The sequence below is a fragment of the Trichoderma asperellum genome, chromosome 5 (genome assembly GCF_020647865.1).
Source record: "Trichoderma asperellum chromosome 5, complete sequence".
Classification (NCBI taxonomy): domain Eukaryota; kingdom Fungi; phylum Ascomycota; class Sordariomycetes; order Hypocreales; family Hypocreaceae; genus Trichoderma; species Trichoderma asperellum.
The window spans coordinates 3,847,484-3,863,478 of record NC_089419.1 but is presented as its reverse complement, the minus strand read 5'-3'; the positions used below and the strand labels follow the sequence as shown (position 1 = coordinate 3,863,478).

General features: G+C 46.1%; 6 protein-coding genes across 6 annotated transcripts; 3 read left to right on the top strand and 3 right to left on the bottom strand.

Annotated features, from left to right (window-relative positions):
- Positions 1-538: 538 nt before the first annotated feature.
- On the top strand, positions 539-2,486 carry TrAFT101_009408 (uncharacterized protein). The gene is made up of 4 exons (XM_024902157.2): positions 539-1,119; positions 1,196-1,232; positions 1,287-1,354; positions 1,426-2,486. Exons 1-4 carry the CDS (start codon positions 943-945, stop codon positions 2,263-2,265), a joined length of 1,122 nt encoding a protein of 373 aa, XP_024755228.1. The 5' UTR covers positions 539-942; the 3' UTR covers positions 2,266-2,486.
- Positions 2,487-2,997: 511 nt separating this feature from the next.
- Positions 2,998-5,535, bottom strand: TrAFT101_009407 (uncharacterized protein). Its single transcript, XM_024907117.2, has one exon. It carries the CDS (start codon positions 5,379-5,381, stop codon positions 3,762-3,764), a length of 1,620 nt encoding a protein of 539 aa, XP_024755229.1. The 5' UTR covers positions 5,382-5,535; the 3' UTR covers positions 2,998-3,761.
- Positions 5,264-7,029, top strand: TrAFT101_009406 (uncharacterized protein). The gene has a single exon (XM_024909041.2). It carries the CDS (start codon positions 5,754-5,756, stop codon positions 6,570-6,572), a length of 819 nt encoding a protein of 272 aa, XP_024755230.1. The 5' UTR covers positions 5,264-5,753; the 3' UTR covers positions 6,573-7,029.
- A 193-nt stretch (positions 7,030-7,222) lies between these two features.
- On the bottom strand, positions 7,223-8,320 carry TrAFT101_009405 (uncharacterized protein; the record flags this gene model as incomplete). The annotated part of the gene is made up of 1 exon (XM_024904600.1): positions 7,223-8,320. One exon carries the CDS (start codon positions 8,318-8,320, stop codon positions 7,223-7,225), a length of 1,098 nt encoding a protein of 365 aa, XP_024755231.1.
- A 2,562-nt stretch (positions 8,321-10,882) lies between these two features.
- On the top strand, positions 10,883-11,809 carry TrAFT101_009404 (uncharacterized protein; the record flags this gene model as incomplete). The annotated part of the gene is made up of 2 exons (XM_024910355.1): positions 10,883-11,163; positions 11,239-11,809. 2 exons carry the CDS (start codon positions 10,883-10,885, stop codon positions 11,807-11,809), a joined length of 852 nt encoding a protein of 283 aa, XP_024755232.1.
- Positions 11,810-11,963: 154 nt separating this feature from the next.
- TrAFT101_009403 (uncharacterized protein) lies at positions 11,964-15,549 on the bottom strand. The gene is made up of 6 exons (XM_024902158.2): positions 15,072-15,549; positions 14,007-15,018; positions 13,166-13,935; positions 12,630-13,111; positions 12,218-12,570; positions 11,964-12,164 (listed from the first exon to the last, which is right to left on the bottom strand). Exons 1-6 carry the CDS (start codon positions 15,493-15,495, stop codon positions 12,071-12,073), a joined length of 3,135 nt encoding a protein of 1,044 aa, XP_024755233.1. The 5' UTR covers positions 15,496-15,549; the 3' UTR covers positions 11,964-12,070.
- Between the last annotated feature and the right edge of the window lie 446 nt (positions 15,550-15,995).

The window sequence follows — 15,995 nt, the reverse complement described above, 5'->3', positions numbered from 1 at the left end:
TAACAAGTATCTGTACACTGGCAGCCGTGAACCTCTGGCGCCGAACTGTGGCTTTAGCCATCCCAAACACGCCCAAAATCGCTCTGCAGGGGGAGTTGAACAACTTCTAGACGAGGTAGCATCAGGCCCTGGATGAGAATTTTTTTTGTGCTGCAGAACTTTTGCATGATAACCTGACGGCCAACAGTTCACAGACCTAGAGCCAACAGCAGACATGCATCAGAGTGGGTACGACAGGGGGAAGACCGCTTTTCTTCAGCAATCTTATTTCTCACATGGATCGGCCAAAGTTTTCACTTCCACCCTTGCAACGCCACCGGAAGCGAGACGCGGACCAATGGGGCGAATGGTCAAGACGGTTGCGCGAAATGGCGCTAGGTAAAATCAATACAGACAGCTATTCGGAAGGCCTGCCGATGGAATCGAATTCCTGTGGAAAGAGCTGCACCAGGCAACGACAGGCACAATCAATCAGTCCATCGCAGGCTCTTGAAATAAAAAAGGAGCTGGGGCCCAGTCAATGCAATCACGGTGGCATCAAATACGGACTAAAGGCCACCCCTGCGCCGGCTCCCGCGAGGTTTGATGTTATTTTGATTTGATTCAACGTCTTACACCCATGTGCGTCTGTATGTAGCCAGTAAGCAGGCAACTGTGGCATGAAGGACCCAAGTACGAGAATGTAGGAAGGGTTCCCAGAGCCTTGTCCCTGCATTGGTTTGACGCTTCGTAAGTAGTAGTAGTGGCCATTCGGCAGCTGAAGTCAAGTGCAACCCTCTCCAGAGTGCAAGTCAGTATTAGACAGCGGTACTTGTTATTATTATAACGAGGCAAGAGTGGCCACCCTCCCCCAGGCTTGGAATTTGATTTTGATTTTCCAAAATTTTCACATTTCCGTCGACACATACTGGAGCAGTCAAGCCAGAAACAGCGGAGTCCAGCATGACCACTCCACAGGCGCCACGACCCAATCCAAATGATAATGACTCTCATTTGGTATACATACCTGCAATCATTTTTCTGGTTATAAGCCCTGTTGTCGTTGCATTGCGAGTATGGGCTCGGCTGAGGCAGGGCGGGAAGATGGGGGCTGATGATTGGACTGCTATGGCGGCCTTGGTAAACATCTCTAGATCGGATTTCCTGCCCACTATTCGTATGCTAACGATTGAATTTCTCTCATTTCTTTTTGTAGATATTTGCGATTCTTACCAGTGTATTTTTGATGACATGTAAGTCATTAAATCGCCAGCTAAGTTCCACCTCGATGCTAATAACTCATGCAGGCTGCCATTACGGCATGGGTCGGCATTTTCTCTATATAGAACATCAGAACCAGATCGAAACACTAAAAGTACGTTTTACTCAGAGTTTGTTCCAGTCATGTACTGTTTTTTGGCTATCTAACATGGATGGAGCGGATAGTACCTGTATATGTCCCAAGTCACCTACAAAGCGGCAATCAATCTCACCAAATGCTCCATTCTACTGCTCTATTTGCGTCTATTTGAAATCGTTCGTTGGATTAGATGGACTTGCAGGGGCCTCCTTGCTTGTGTCATTATTTACTGCATATCTTCTATGGTCGCGACGATCTTCCAGTGCAACCCGGTTGTCAAAGCCTTCGACAAGGCCCAGAAAGGAACTTGTATTAACCTTGCTACGTTTTGGTTCGCCAACGCTGGATTTTCGATCGCTACCGATGTTATTATTCTTCTGCTTCCCATGCCCCTGGTCTATCAGCTAGAGGTTCCTCGGCCGCAGAAAATCGCTCTAATGGCCGTATTCGCCATTGGTGTTTTCGTCGTCATTACCTCATGCCTCCGAGTCACAACCCTCGATGTATTTGCTACCTCTAGCGACAACACATACGACATCGCGAATGTGATGTGGACGATCATTGAACCAAACGTGGCTATTCTTTGCGCATGCTTACCAACTCTGCGGCAACTAGTTGTCAAATTATTCCCAGCACTCGGCAGCAAAAACTCAGCCAATAGATACGGCACCCCTGGCTACGATTCGAATGGCTACGGTTCGAAGTCAAGAGGTTCGAGAGGTACGGGAGGAAGAAGTCAAATACCACTCGCAGATGAATGGGTGGAACCTGGTGCGAAGTCTAACGGCATCCACATGGCGACTATCCGGCGAAACAACTCCAGTGCTGGAAGTGAAGACAGTATTTTGGCCGGCGGGCAGAACGATGCGAATAACGGAATTAAGAGGACGGTGGAGTATAGTATTCAATATTCGGAGAAGAAGTAAAGAAATATCGTGGAGTTCCCTGAAGGCTTTGAAGTCATGTTCAAAGATTTAATGTTAGTTGCGATAGAACTTTGTGCTTTAAGCGAGTTAAAGGAAGGAGAGAAAAGCATGAAATATTGTACATATATATCACAAAAAAAAGATGTGACTGCCCAACGCCAATTCCCTATGTTATCTTTATATAGCGATAGTTTACAATACCTAAAACGTATAACGTAAAACTGTGGTCTCTCCGTTTTCTATAAACAGCTATGTTATATTTTCTTGTGGGATTATACAATATATAAGTAGGAACTTCAAGTCTTCAACAAAAGATTCGAGAGGCAAGGCGCCACATATCTTTTCCGAGGAGCAACATGTCTAAGGCACCTCGGTAGGTAAATGTTACGCGTACGGAATATATAGTGGCATGAAAAGTATTCCTCTAGAACTTGGAGGTAGATGTGTCACTAGGTTTCTTATTAGGCGTAATTGTGAAAGATTGGAGAAAGCCTGTTACGCACACGACTCGAGCTATGAAGATTAAAACATTAGGGAAGTCTGTGCAACCAATCTGATTTAGCTTGAAGATGCCCCTTTATAAACTAAAAGCTAGGATACCGGTAAGTACTACTTACATAAATGTATAGCATTAGTATAACCTTTAGCCACTTTATATTTCCGACGCAAGACTGCATCCAACATCCAACAGTGATGCTCACGGGTAGGTCGCGGGACGGGCCGCAAGCCAAGCCCGGTTTGGCGTAAATGACATATTAGCTAGTAATATTTTATCGGGGCACGGGTTATGCGATACCTGTTATAGCAGTATTGCAGTATATACATTATCAGTATTAAGAACCCAAGTTATAGCAATTTGCATTGAAAGGATAATTGGCATATTAAGTAAGAGATTTTCTTTTATCTCGATATCCACTAAAATTATTTAATATATATAAATTTTTAGTGCTATCTTTTTTTGCATAATATCCCACTCGCATCGGCGGTGGAGTGCAGTGGGTCACGTGGTATCTCTAAAGGTTATTTGGTGAGCTAGTTGCGTTGTGGACTATGATACCGCTCAGACTTAGTCAATGCCGATACTCTGAAGATAATGCCTCTTCTCAGATCAGAAACTTCAAAGGAGGCTAGTTGAAATGGTATCGGTTCATTGCCTGTCTGCAAGAAGATAAACCGACACCCAGTCTACATCATCAGGTTGATCGAATCGCGAGAATACCAATAGCGTACGCGCGACCGGTGATGCGCGTCGGCTTGACTTACGAAGCAGAAGCTTCGCATTGTTATCATGTGGTGGCTGATTTGACAGCCCAGCCAAGCAGTCGACTCCTCTGTCAAGTACGGTAATCGGTGGTTATGGATAGTAGCTTGAAGCTACGAAAACTATTAGCCTTGTAGGTCTCCGTCACTGAATAGAGATTGGCAGGCTGTTTTTCGACTAAGAATGGTGGTGACAAAGTCTTTGGAGAAAAATTTGCCTGTAGTTCATCATCTGTTCAATCATTCACGTCGGGTGAAAGTACTCTAGCTCTCCTGGCTTGAGTAGATGGCATCTGCCTCTGCTCTATTCTCTTTCGCTTTCTGTCATCCGTGACTGACTGCCCATGTGCCAGCACAGGCACCCATGCTTTATTTGCAAGTGCTTCCTCGGCGCTTGGTCGGTCCTTCGGATCCCAGGCCAGCATTTGGCGTAAAAGAGTTGCAAACGGGCCTTGTATAAAGCCCTTTTCGCTCTGGCTATCTAATGTCTTCTGCAGAGTGTGATAAGACTCTTTGGTAATTCTGATACCGCTTGGTGGTCGTACGAAAGCAAACAGCCATGAGGCAGCAAGTGACCAGATGTCAGCTTTGTACTGATCCAAATTCTCCTTGGATTTCCAAACTTCTGGAGCAACGCATACACTTGCAATTGGCTTCTTTCCAAGCGGTTGTATATAAAGAGAAATAGCCGCCCTTTTTGGCAGCGCGTTAACACCTGGCAGTGGTTCGCCTTTCGCGTCTGCCAGTATCAGCAACGATTCGGGTAAAATATTCCCGTGGGTAATATGTTGCCGATGTATCTCGGATAGCCCTTCCAAAGTCTGAAAGAGATAAAGAAGGCGAGTGTTGATATCGATCTTGGCCCATGGCATGTTGAGAAAATCGTGCTCGGCTAGGGACACGGAGTAGAAAGTGTGGCGACAGTAATCCACGGCTTCGCTCCGCCTACTAAAAAGGCATGGTGAGGATGACTTGTGCCTGCACCAGACATCAATAACACCCAGGACGCCTTTATGCAGTTTATCCTTATACTGACTGGCAATCTGTAGCCGGCGTCGCATATGCTGTCGCCCTTTCGCCCTAGTCTCTAATTGTTTAACAGCAACTGGCCAGCCCGTGTAGATATCAATGCCAGATATTATCGAAGAATTTGGAATTTTTTGATGAAGCCATACATTCCATGAAGTCTCAGATTGTGACATTGGTATAAAGCTCAGGAGCTGTGAAGGACGAAGGCCGCTGTAACAGCAGCCGAGATTTTCGTCAAGCTGTGAATCCAAGCTTTTGCGACTTTGGTCACTGGCGACAAATTCGAGAACAAAACGGTATCGGCCGAAGCGAAGATAGTTCCGCTCTCGCCGCAAAACGCATGTGTTCCTCCTTGCTGACGCATCCAAGATCAAATCGCCATCGTCCACGTCGCCTTGTTCGTAGACAATAGGCCGGCTAGAGTGCGTCTTGAGCAATAGAACGCCCGATCGCGGATGAATATGAATGGTGGCGTGAATGTCTTTGACGAATCGACGGACTGCCGCCGAGCTGGGCGTTCTGCCTGGGGGGCACAGAAGGATGTCCGGCTTGCAGTGACACAACCCTTTCTCAATCAGTGCGGGAGACGGCCCGGCGCCAATACGCCATCTGAAGCGTCCAGAGTCGAAGCTGTCGCACGACAAGGGTAGCGATAGTTGATAGCCGATTGCGTTTTCGTCGCTCTTGAGGGTAGGGGGTGATGCTTTGCATTCGACGGTCTCTAAAAGGTGAATAGCAGCTTCGTTATCGGCAGAGAAGACTGCAAACTGGATGTCGCCGGCTTCCTCAGTTGGTACGCCATCGGGAGCAGCTGCTGCGTGTGTCATGAGAATGGCGGGCGAAGAGCAGTAGCTATGGCGGGCGATGGGTGCTGGAAACAGCGGCTGTCGGGCATGAAGAAGGCAGTTAGAGCAACCGGGAGCGAATTAAGTAGAAAGTTCTGCCAATGCGCATCTGCTTCTGAGCTCACATCTATTTTGAGTCTCTGATACGGCAGCTTTGATTCTACGTCGGGTCGCGTCTTGCGCTGATGGACATTGTGGGTCACGTGATGTTGCTGCGCGCCTCACTTGGCCGTATCGTCGGCAGCTTCTTAGCGGGTCAGCAGAGGATTGAATCCATCGTTCGCCAGACACTCCACGACGGTCGCCGACGCCTTCCCCAGACATTATTCGGGCGTGAATTTGCCGTTTAGCACCATGACCAAACGAAAATCCGACACTGGCCCGGTTTTGCCGCGCAAAAGGGCCAAGCTAACGCAGCTCCACGATCCGTCCGAACCTCAGAGTTGCGATGTCTTCCTCGCGCCATCGCGGCCGCCGTCACCAGTGATGCCTCCACGACTCGAAAGGCGCAAGAGGAATAGGGCGGATACTTCACAGACCGACTCGGACGAAGAGCCGGGCGCAAAGCGGGCTAGGACGAACTACAGCTCAGGCAATCTAACCAGACGCTCTCGAAGCTCATCTCCAGAGCTGTGGTCAAGCATTGGATATGAGCCAGAACAAGAAAAGAAGCCAAATCCGCGAGCAGAGGCATTTCAAAGGGCGTGGACAGACGCAGAATCAGTGTGCAGCTGCCAGCCACAGACTGTTTATCGAAATCCACTACCGAGCCCAGTGCCTTCAGATAGGGACGCAAGCGAGCCCGTTGGAGACGATTTCGCAGCTGTCAGCGCGACCTCTCTACCACAGCAGTCTAATTTAATATCCCAGCCATCACCATCTTCGAAGTTGCAGCAAACGACTCTACATGGCCCCTCTCCGCTCGGAAGGAAACGTCGAATCTCTCGCCGGCAGTCTACAATCCCTACCCCAGCATCATCTCGTGGAAAAGAATCTCAGCGGCAACCACGGCAGAAGAAACACAGCCGCAAAGATCAGCTGCAAGAGAATAATGATCCATCTCTCATTGAAACTATTTTACACTCAAGGCGGTCTTCTAGACGGAGTCCAGGATGCGAACTGTGGTATTTAAACGACAATGGCATTGCGTGCGCAGTTATGGACAGCAGGTGATTTTAAACCATGGGGAATCCAACATCGAGTACCGGCTGACTGGAAGGCATACCCGTTAACCTGGCAGGGCTGGGGGCAGCGGGCAGTCTTTCAGGATAACTACTATACAAAGCTGGTAGCACGTCGTAGTATATACACCAAGTGCCTTGGTATGGTCGTTAATCTGACAGGGTCGGAGGCAGCGGCGTAATCAAGCTGGAGAGTCGTTTACTACGATGGAGCTAGTTCTTAAATCATGGTCGTTATCCTGGCAGGGCTGGGTGCAGCGGCGAAGATTTGGATGGCTCGCATATTGGATTCTCCCGATTGGCGTTACAATCATAGGGAGCAGGCGTTATTTCCATTCATCTTACGACTTGTCTTTATAGTAGTCTTTTCATTATAGATACCCCGGCAAGCTTATACTCTGCTCGCCACAGTACAATATATACCCACCTATATCGTATTCTAGTAATCTCTATTCACTCATACCTTGGTTTCTAATTTTTTTTATTGCGATTTCTGCAGCACGCTCTTGGCGATATATTTTCTAATAGACAGGCCAACAACCACATGTATACAATCACTGTAAAGCAGCGGACTAGATAAAATAGTAGTATTATTCACTATCACATCTCTATGAATCTTGTAATAGCCTTTTGATGTCTCTGTTAATTTTGCAACGCTAGATACTCCTTACTGAATGGATAATCAACAAGTCCCTCTGGGGCGCCCACCTTATAAAATGAGCTGCGGTCATACGGGTTTAATTCAAGTCCTCTCTGAATACGGAATGGCAGATCAGGGTTAGCCACATATCGCCTTCCAAATGCAACCACAATGTTCTTGTCCTTGTGCCCCTCCACCAACGCCAGTGCTGTCTCTGGCAGATAGCCACCAGTTGCAATAATCACTTTATCCCAGGGCGCCCACGCCCAGTCAAGCTTCTCCGTACCATCTGTGTAGTCGATCCCCGAAACGCGAGACTCGATCAAGTTCAAGTAGCCAAGGCCAACGTCCTTGAGACGGCGAATGAGGTCTGTGAATTGTGGGATTGGATTTTTCATCCGCATGCCCTGGAATTCAGACCATGGGCTCAGCTTAATACCGACACGCTCTGCTCCAAGAGCGTCGGAGACAGCTTGGGCAATTTCTATTACCAATCGATTTCTGTTTTCGATGCTGCCGCCGTACTCATCTGTCCGCTGGTTGCTCACATCTTGAATAAATTGATCGAGAAGATAGCCATTGGCAGCGTATAGCTCGACGCCGTCGAAACCCGCGCGCATGGCGTTTTTGGCAGCTTTGACGTAATCTTTGATAGTGTTCTTTATATCCTCTTTGGTCATTTCTTCAGGTACTGCACCACCCTCGAACGGAATGGCACTGGGTGCTTTGATCGCAAATTCGTCTTCTTCAGCGGCTGAAGGCTGGGCAGCTCTTCCGAATGCCATAAGTTGGAGATACATAGAGCCATCTTTGTTGTGGATGGCTTCTACGATAGGCTTCCATCCCTGTACATGCTCTTCGCCCCAGATAGCCGAAGTATAAGACATGCCACCGTGATGTTTAGCTACTGAGGCGGATTCGGCAATAATAAGGCCTCCTGGCATGGAAACGCGTTGAAGGTAATATTCCTTCATTAGATCCGTTGCAACATGATTTTTATTGGCACGAAGTCGCGTGAGGGCGGATAGTACAACTCGATGACCAAGCTCCACTTTGCCGATAGTTAAGGGTGTGAAGAGGAGAGAGTCTGAGGAAGCCATTGACGAACGAGAATAATATATCTAGATGCGTTAGATGAAGGGAAACAAATCGTGTTTGGGTTCAAGATGTTTGATGCGATTGAGAGTAATCTTGGATAATATGGGAACTTGTAATTCCAAAGGCAAAAAATAATAGATAACTCAATGAGCTGATGGTTTGTTGTTGATACTATTAGAAGCTTTAAAAAAGAAATATCAGAATCTGTAAGAACATCTACTGTATATATACACCTTTGGGAATCGCTTTCAGTAAGGAAGCTGCGAGGTTCTAGAGATAGCCATAACTTGGATCGGAGCAAACGGTAATCAATCTAAAACTCTACAATACAGCTTTATAAGAGCGAGTAAATATTATAACAAGAGCTCTCCTTAAACGAGTTAGTGTCGAGACCTTCAGTTCTCAAGATTCCATTCTTGCAACTATTATGCTCGAGAGGCTATCTACATTTCGTGTGATTCCAGCGTTAGCAAGCCTCAACTACACGTTCCGGGAGGTTAGTCCAAAATAGGAAAAAAATATTGCGGGCTAAAATCCTATATCAAGTTAGCCCTCAAGATTTTCAAGAACGAACCCTAGAGCAGTAGACTGGATTGGCGCTTTTGTTTTTCCCACCAAGTTCACCAGTGTCCCTTGCGAGGACGCAGCAATATTCCATGTACAAGTGAAACCCAAGCTGCAATTATTTGATAAGCATTATATAATGATTTAGCGTTAAGCCATATTTGGGCACAACCAATGCAAATATTTTTACTCGATTTGGAACGTGCTAGTACGTAAGTCATAACGATCAACACCCACTTCCAGTCTTAACGCCTGAATGCTTGACAGTTCAGCGATGTTTCAGCAATATCAAGATCCTGCGTGATGCGAGAGACTATGAAGAAATGCGGCTATGTCGAAGACCAAGTTTCTTCATCACCTGTTATGTAGAATAAGTATTAGGTAGTAAGGCTACTATAAGACAACCGGATCATTAAGAACTTGTCGAAGAGTCGCTTATATTTTCGATAACATTTCTACATCCTTATTTTCATGCGTCCTAAATGCGCTGGGTATGCTAAATGCCCACTTGGTAGCTATATTTTACAATGGCCGGGGACTCTCTAGACTGCCTAGATAATTGAAAAGACGGCTTATCCTGAAACATTGCTCCTTGCTTGTCTTAAGCACCACCCATCTCTATATCCTATGCAGTCCTATTACTATAGCTACTAGTGATACTTAGACCTTGTTGTTGCACAAGCTGTTGATGATTTATTAGCGAAGTGTTGCTGTTTGCAAGAAAATAGCGTTGGCCTAGGCGTGTGCCCGTTGATAGCTATGTACACTCCGAGCCTGACTTTCACTCGAAACTAGTGGTTGCCTGTCGCTTGGCTCGCTTGATTCTTAGTGTATCCTTCATATGGCATTTATTGAGACCTAATTTGCAAGACTAGCCTACCATAAAAGCCTTGTGACAAAGCTCGCATATAGTACGATTGGGATTTTGGATGTTTAAAGTTCTTTGGGTACTGTTATAATAATGGATTTGTACATGAAGATATAAAGTGTAGCAATTTGTCCAACACGTTACAGGTTGTCAAAGTCAAGTATATATTAGCTTCTTATACAAATTACAGAGTAGTCAGTGGACGATTGGGCTTTCCAGTTATGTCTGGCTCGTTTGTTGCGAATACCGAATTAGCACTATAGAACAAAAGAAGTAATCAACAGGCATGTATAGTAAAGAAAGCAAGATAGGAAATACAGATAGCTACTACTAACATATCTAGTTATTTCATGACGGAGCTGTTGGAAGTAACCTAGTAGCTTCTACCTCCAAGCTCAATCTTTTTCATATCGTCGGGATATCTAACTAGTTGACGAATATCTCAATTTGAGAACGAGTGTTTTGGTTACTACATTAGTACACATATTTCATAGCATCACCATAAGAAGCAATATGAAGCTGCCGATAGCTACATTGCTTATGTAGCGATGTAATATCTGTCATCGATTTCGCGTTAAAATTCCTCAAACTTCGCCCTTCAGTTACTCTCAGTATTCAGCTGCAGCAAATACACTTATACTCACCTCTAAATCTGACATTCGGACGTACTAGCTATTAGAATGTCCTCTATCTCGCCTTGTAGTATTTAAGTTTGGTTAGCGGCCGAAACTAATAAGTATTAACGCAGCTACAACATCATGGCTTTTTCCAGTAGCTGGAATCTGCGTGTGCAATATGAGCAGCTTGGAATAAACTCGTCCGTGAAGTTATCCTAATTTCTTTTGCTAGGTAACCCATCAGAGGACTATTAGAGACAAGTATAGATTAAGTAGAACGGACATATCGGCTCTCAACGGACTATCAACAAGCGGCACATATACATGTCGATTCCACTGAATCGGGCTTAAGCCATAATTCCGGCGATCCATTTTCACGCAAGCCAACTCGGCGAGTGATAATCGCGAGGCTCTGCATGCTATAAATTTACCATTTCTAAAGTAAAGCAGTGGCCGTTTATTCACTTTTATCAATCTTCTTGATGTACACCACCATTTCTTTTGAAAAGTGAAACATGACCGTCTTCTTGATAACAGGCGCGAGCTCTGGCCTAGGTTCCGAGCTGAGTCTCAAGGCTCTGCAGCATGGCCACAAAGTCTTCGGAATAACTCGCAACTCGGATAAAGCTAGAGAATCTAGTCCAAATTTTGCGAATTTGGGAGGCGTATGGTGTGAGCTAGATGTTTCCAGCGCCTCATGCGAAAATTTAATTCGCGATATCGCTGAAAAGGAGAATGTGGATGTTCTAGTCAACTCAGCCGGGTATGCACTCTTGGGCCCTGTGGAACAGATTAGGTTCGTGATATCATGATCATCATTTTCCAGAGTATAGCATCTCAAAAGCAAAAATGTTAATATCGGCGATTGCAGCGACACAGAGGCTCACGCCCAGATGGAAACCAATTTCCACGGGACATTGCGGGCCATTCGAGGCGTCCTCCCGACATTTCGCTCTCGCCAATCTGGCACCATCGTCAATATTACTAGCGGTGCAGGATTTATTGGACTCGCTAGCCGGGGACTATACGCCAGCAGCAAGTTCGCAGTAGAAGGTCTTTCCGAAGCACTTGCAAATGAACTCAGTCCATTTAACATACGAATTATCATCGCTGAGCCCGGTGCATACCGAACCAATTTTATGGACACTCTCACCTTCCCAGAAGCAGGATTAGGTCAATATTCGGACACTCCAGCTGCAAAAATGCTTGAATTGACGAAAAACATGAGACATCGTAAATTAGGAGATGTCGCCAAGGCTGCCGAGGTGCTTCTCAGCGTCATTCTCGGAACGGGCCCTGCAACTGCTGAGGACATAAAAAAGTGTTTGAGAATACCTATGGGCCAAGACTGTTGGCCTCTGGCTAAGAAGGAAGCAGAGGCATGGCTGAAGGAATTGGATACAATAGAGACCATCTCAATGAGCATTGGAATAGAAGAATAGGAAACTAAGAGTAACATATTGTAGTAATTGCACAGCCACCGCATTTGAAAAGGAATTTGAAAAGAGAGAAAATTGAAGGATACATATTGCTGATAATAAAGGCATTTTCTCAATGCTAAGATAATCCCCCCCCCCCCCCCCCCCCCTTCCCCTCCCCGAGCGGCTTTCTCTAATCCAGCAGCGGCTCTCAGCCGAAAGGTGAAACGTAATGACTGAGCACTAGATAGATGGATAGGTACCGGATACTTAAGCGGAATCTTGTTACCAACATAAGTATCCAGGCTTATATATAGCTAAGGATACCACATCGTGCTGATCTCCTTTCGGTTTCTTCTGTATTTTCTTGTCTTTAGATCTGCATTTGTATTAGCCATGTCACGCACAGTGTTGCCTGAGGTTGATACACACAGCTGTGAGATTTCGATTCGATCAGTGTCGGTGAGTAGTTTCCTAGGATACAGCCCAGGCTTCATCGATTTAAGGAAGTCTTCGCAAAGTTCCCAAACTCTGTAAGGCTGTTTTTGCTGCAAGGGACCTTTGTAATCCGTACCAAATGCAAATAGCGGCCAGTGGACTAGTCGGCCCAGTGGATAGCGCCCGGTTTGCGTATAGCTTGGCATGAGACATTCCAAATATCCATAGAGCTGTTTTTCGGTGATGATATCGTAAGGGGTTTTCCCCTCTAAATCCTCATAGAACAGAACATGAGGCGCTTTCTCGATAAACGGGAGAATGAGACTTTCCAGCGACAACATTGCGAACTGGTCGAGTATTGCTATTAGCCAGCTGAATAACCTTGATAGAAAAGAGGGAAGCGTACAGTGTGGAGGGGTGTAGAGCCTCTGCCGTCCCACATCTCCATTGCCTTTATTGTGGAAAACTCTAACAGAGCAATGGATAATGCGACTGGAGCGAATTTGACAGTAGCAGATATCCAACGCGCAAGAGGCGTCAAACCACCAGGACTTTCAGCACAGCGCTCTTCTAGAAGCTTGTGAAGCGCTGGCCTGTCCACTATGCGGAAGAAAGAAGAAAGTTTTCCAAGTTCATAAACATGACTCTGGGTAGGGGAAACGAGAAACAGGTGGAGCATGTTACGGCCAAATGGATCCGTGGTGAAGGGGTCAGCCCCTGCTTCAAGAAGTGCTTGTATACTCTCAACCTGTTGACACATTGCTGCTGTCAACAAGGGCGTCCACCCGTCTATAGATTTAACTTCCAGAAATTCCGGACGAGCTGACAGTACAAGTTTGACGAGATCCTTTTTTCCAGACAAGATGGCGCAATGCAGAACTAGATTCTCTGGCGGGCAACACTTATTAATGGTTACCAAATAATAAACAGAGAGACCCTCACCTTGTTTGCCTACCCATTCCTCTGCGGCACTAAGGAACTCCGCTCGAGCTTGTTCGGGACCCAATTTATTGGTTGAAAAGTCGGTGCGTGATGCAAAATGCTTATACGCTGCTATTATTTTGGATTTATCAAGAAGAAATCGCACCATATCTAGGTTACCAGACCAGGCAGCTCGAAGAAGAGGCGATAAATGGTGAGTCTTGTCGAGTTGCTTTTTCCCTTTTAGCTTACCTTGAACCGCGGCATGCTGAAATGGAGCACCCGTTACGTTAATGTACTCTTGGAGGCCCTCAGGCCAATTTCCCCATTCTATTGAATGATAGACGGAATTGGCATTTTGTTTCACATCGTTCTGCTCAAACCCAAACGAGTAATACGTCTCTAGCGAAAACTGGAGCATCTCCTCGTCTTTGAGCTTTCCTGCAATAGAAGTAGCTCCACTGTCGCGAATAATTGTTTTTGCTAATGTAGTTGACTTGACTTGAGCTGAAACAGCCTTGATGTCTTCAACGGAGTGTACATCGTCGGCTAAAGCACTGGATAGATCGTTCGTTTCATTATCTATAAAGTCAATGTGCTGAACTGTCGCAATTCGAACAATAATGCGAGCAAGATCATAATTTTTCGATTCCATAGCAGTGTAATAAGGTCCTTTCGAGGAGCCAGACACCTCCGATATCGAAATCGGGGGAAACTTTAAGTCGACTCCCCATCTTCCCAATGTAAGTGCTTTTACCAGCGCAGCATCATTGTTTCTGCAAGCTGCCAGCCTAAATTATAAAGACAAACTTGTTTCAGCACTCACACTTTACCGATTTGGAAGGCAAATTCAGGGACCTACAGTGCCATCTGGCCATCCTCCGCCGTTTTCAGCGTCTTGAAGTCGACTTCTTTAGAAGATATGTGTGAAGGTAGTGCGATCTCAGCTTGTGTCTCAGAATTAGGGGCATGCAATTGAACTCTTTTATGAGATCGACGAGGCGCAGCACCTGATTGGTCTAGGAAGTTCAGCCCGTCAGTTACCTCGGCTGCTAGTGAGACCAATTTTGCTTCTGCTTCTTCATATAACTTGATCAACTGGGTGATTGCATTTTCTTTCCCATCGCGTTGCTTAGACCCCTCTGGCGTCCCTACGAGATCGTGAGAGACGGTTTCATCCTCCTTATGCCAGCCACGCAGCTCTGCGAGTTTGGCTCTCACTAGGTCCAAGACACTGCGGCAATCGCGATAGTCAATTAGGCTACGAGCCTGGTGATCAGTGAGACGGGAATTGGGGTCTACTCCGCGATCTAGCAGCTCTATCACCAACCGTGGCATTTCATAGTGAGCTGCGCTCAAAATTGGCTGCCAAAAATCGCCTTCAGCGGCCTCTAAAGCAGTTTTTCCAAATATGTGAGATGGACGGTTTCCTGTAGTATCCAGGGAAGAATCGAAATCTAATTTCGGAGGTGCTCCATATGAGAGGAGCTTTAGTGCCGTATCCTCAAGGCCAAGCTCGATTGCACTAGTTAGAGCGTTGTAGTATTTCATCGACTCCCCCCAAACAAACTTCTTGATCGCATGGGCAAAAGCTTCTGAGTCAAGTTCCGCAAAAATATCCAGTACATCCTCACCTCTCCGCAATATTAAAACAAGCAACGACGGTGATACAGCACCCGTTGATGGGTTAAGCAAGCTGGCACCACGCGGAAGTAGCATCTTTAAGAGAGAACGACAGGTATCACGAGGATGCTGAAGAGCTGCTTCAAGAACATCAGCCGCTCGTGTCCCTCGTTGGTCGTCTTGTTTACCAGCAATGATGTTGATATCGGCATGGTAGGTAGTCAGTAGAGCTTCCACAACTTCCATGCGTGCTATTTTCTTGTGTGAGCGCCTATTGACAGTTATGGGGCAATATGTAACTTACCAAGAGCAACAGCAATATAAAGTGGTGACATTTGGTACTTTTGCGTGAGGCAGTTCACATGTACAGTGCGATCATCCTTTTTCCCACCAGCGGCGATATTGTCCTGGGTAGCTGATTTCTCTGCCACAAGAGGCGGCATTATCGCGTGCAAAACATCCACTTGTCCTCTCTTAGCAGCTAGATGTACTGCCGCTTCGCCTTGTTTAGTCCATGCATCCAATCGCGCGCCATTATCGATCAAACACTGGCAAATATCTGCTGATGCTGCAGTAATAGCCAGATGCAGGGCAGTTCGACCAACAGGGTTTCGAGCTTCAAGGTCCACTTCCTTTGTTGCCAGACTTTGTTTGAGACTGGAGATATCTGCACAGGCAATTGCCTTGAAAATTTGGGACTGAACCGGAGGTGAATCTCCTTCCGCCATTATGGTAGTACTGCCTCAGAGCAATGTTTTAGTGAAAAGAGGAAAAGAGTTGTGTAGTCTTGTCATAAGTCGTAAACGGGGGAGTTAAGTGAAAATGAACACGACTTGAACATGACTAGTGTAAGTCAGCGCTCACTAGCGCTTGGCTGCCTAGCAATACCAATCTGTCAGCAAGGTCGAATGACTAAGCTGGAGAGATTGTTTCTTCTCTCTGGCTTGTATAGCTGTCTTGTTCTATAGGTGAGTGGGCCACTGAGTGCAGCTCAAGTCGCTCGCTGCTTGCTGCATATATTGGCATACAACCATAACTTGAGTGTGGTGTATGCAGTTTCACTAATATAGTTCAGCCAAGAAGCGCTTTACTGGCCCTTGTTAATACATTGATCGCGCTCATCCGTGCAAGCCCGTTACTCCGTACGAGTGGATGGAGAGTTTTATATGTCCGACGTATGCCTTAAAAATACTCTCTTAAATCTAGTGTGTTTGATATCTAACTATTT

Coding starts and splice junctions, on each gene's coding strand:
- TrAFT101_009408 (XM_024902157.2), top strand. CDS start 943: ATGACCACTCCACAGGCGCCACGACCCAATCCAAATGATAATGACTCT. Junction 1,233..1,286: donor CAGTGTATTTTTGATGACAT/GTAAGTCATTAA, acceptor TAACTCATGCAG/GCTGCCATTACGGCATGGGT. Junction 1,355..1,425: donor ACCAGATCGAAACACTAAAA/GTACGTTTTACT, acceptor TGGAGCGGATAG/TACCTGTATATGTCCCAAGT.
- TrAFT101_009407 (XM_024907117.2), bottom strand. CDS start 5,381: ATGACACACGCAGCAGCTGCTCCCGATGGCGTACCAACTGAGGAAGCC.
- TrAFT101_009406 (XM_024909041.2), top strand. CDS start 5,754: ATGACCAAACGAAAATCCGACACTGGCCCGGTTTTGCCGCGCAAAAGG.
- TrAFT101_009403 (XM_024902158.2), bottom strand. CDS start 15,495: ATGGCGGAAGGAGATTCACCTCCGGTTCAGTCCCAAATTTTCAAGGCA. Junction 13,936..14,006: donor GAGGATGGCCAGATGGCACT/GTAGGTCCCTGA, acceptor TTTATAATTTAG/GCTGGCAGCTTGCAGAAACA. Junction 12,165..12,217: donor CGAATCGAAATCTCACAGCT/GTGTGTATCAAC, acceptor ATACAAATGCAG/ATCTAAAGACAAGAAAATAC.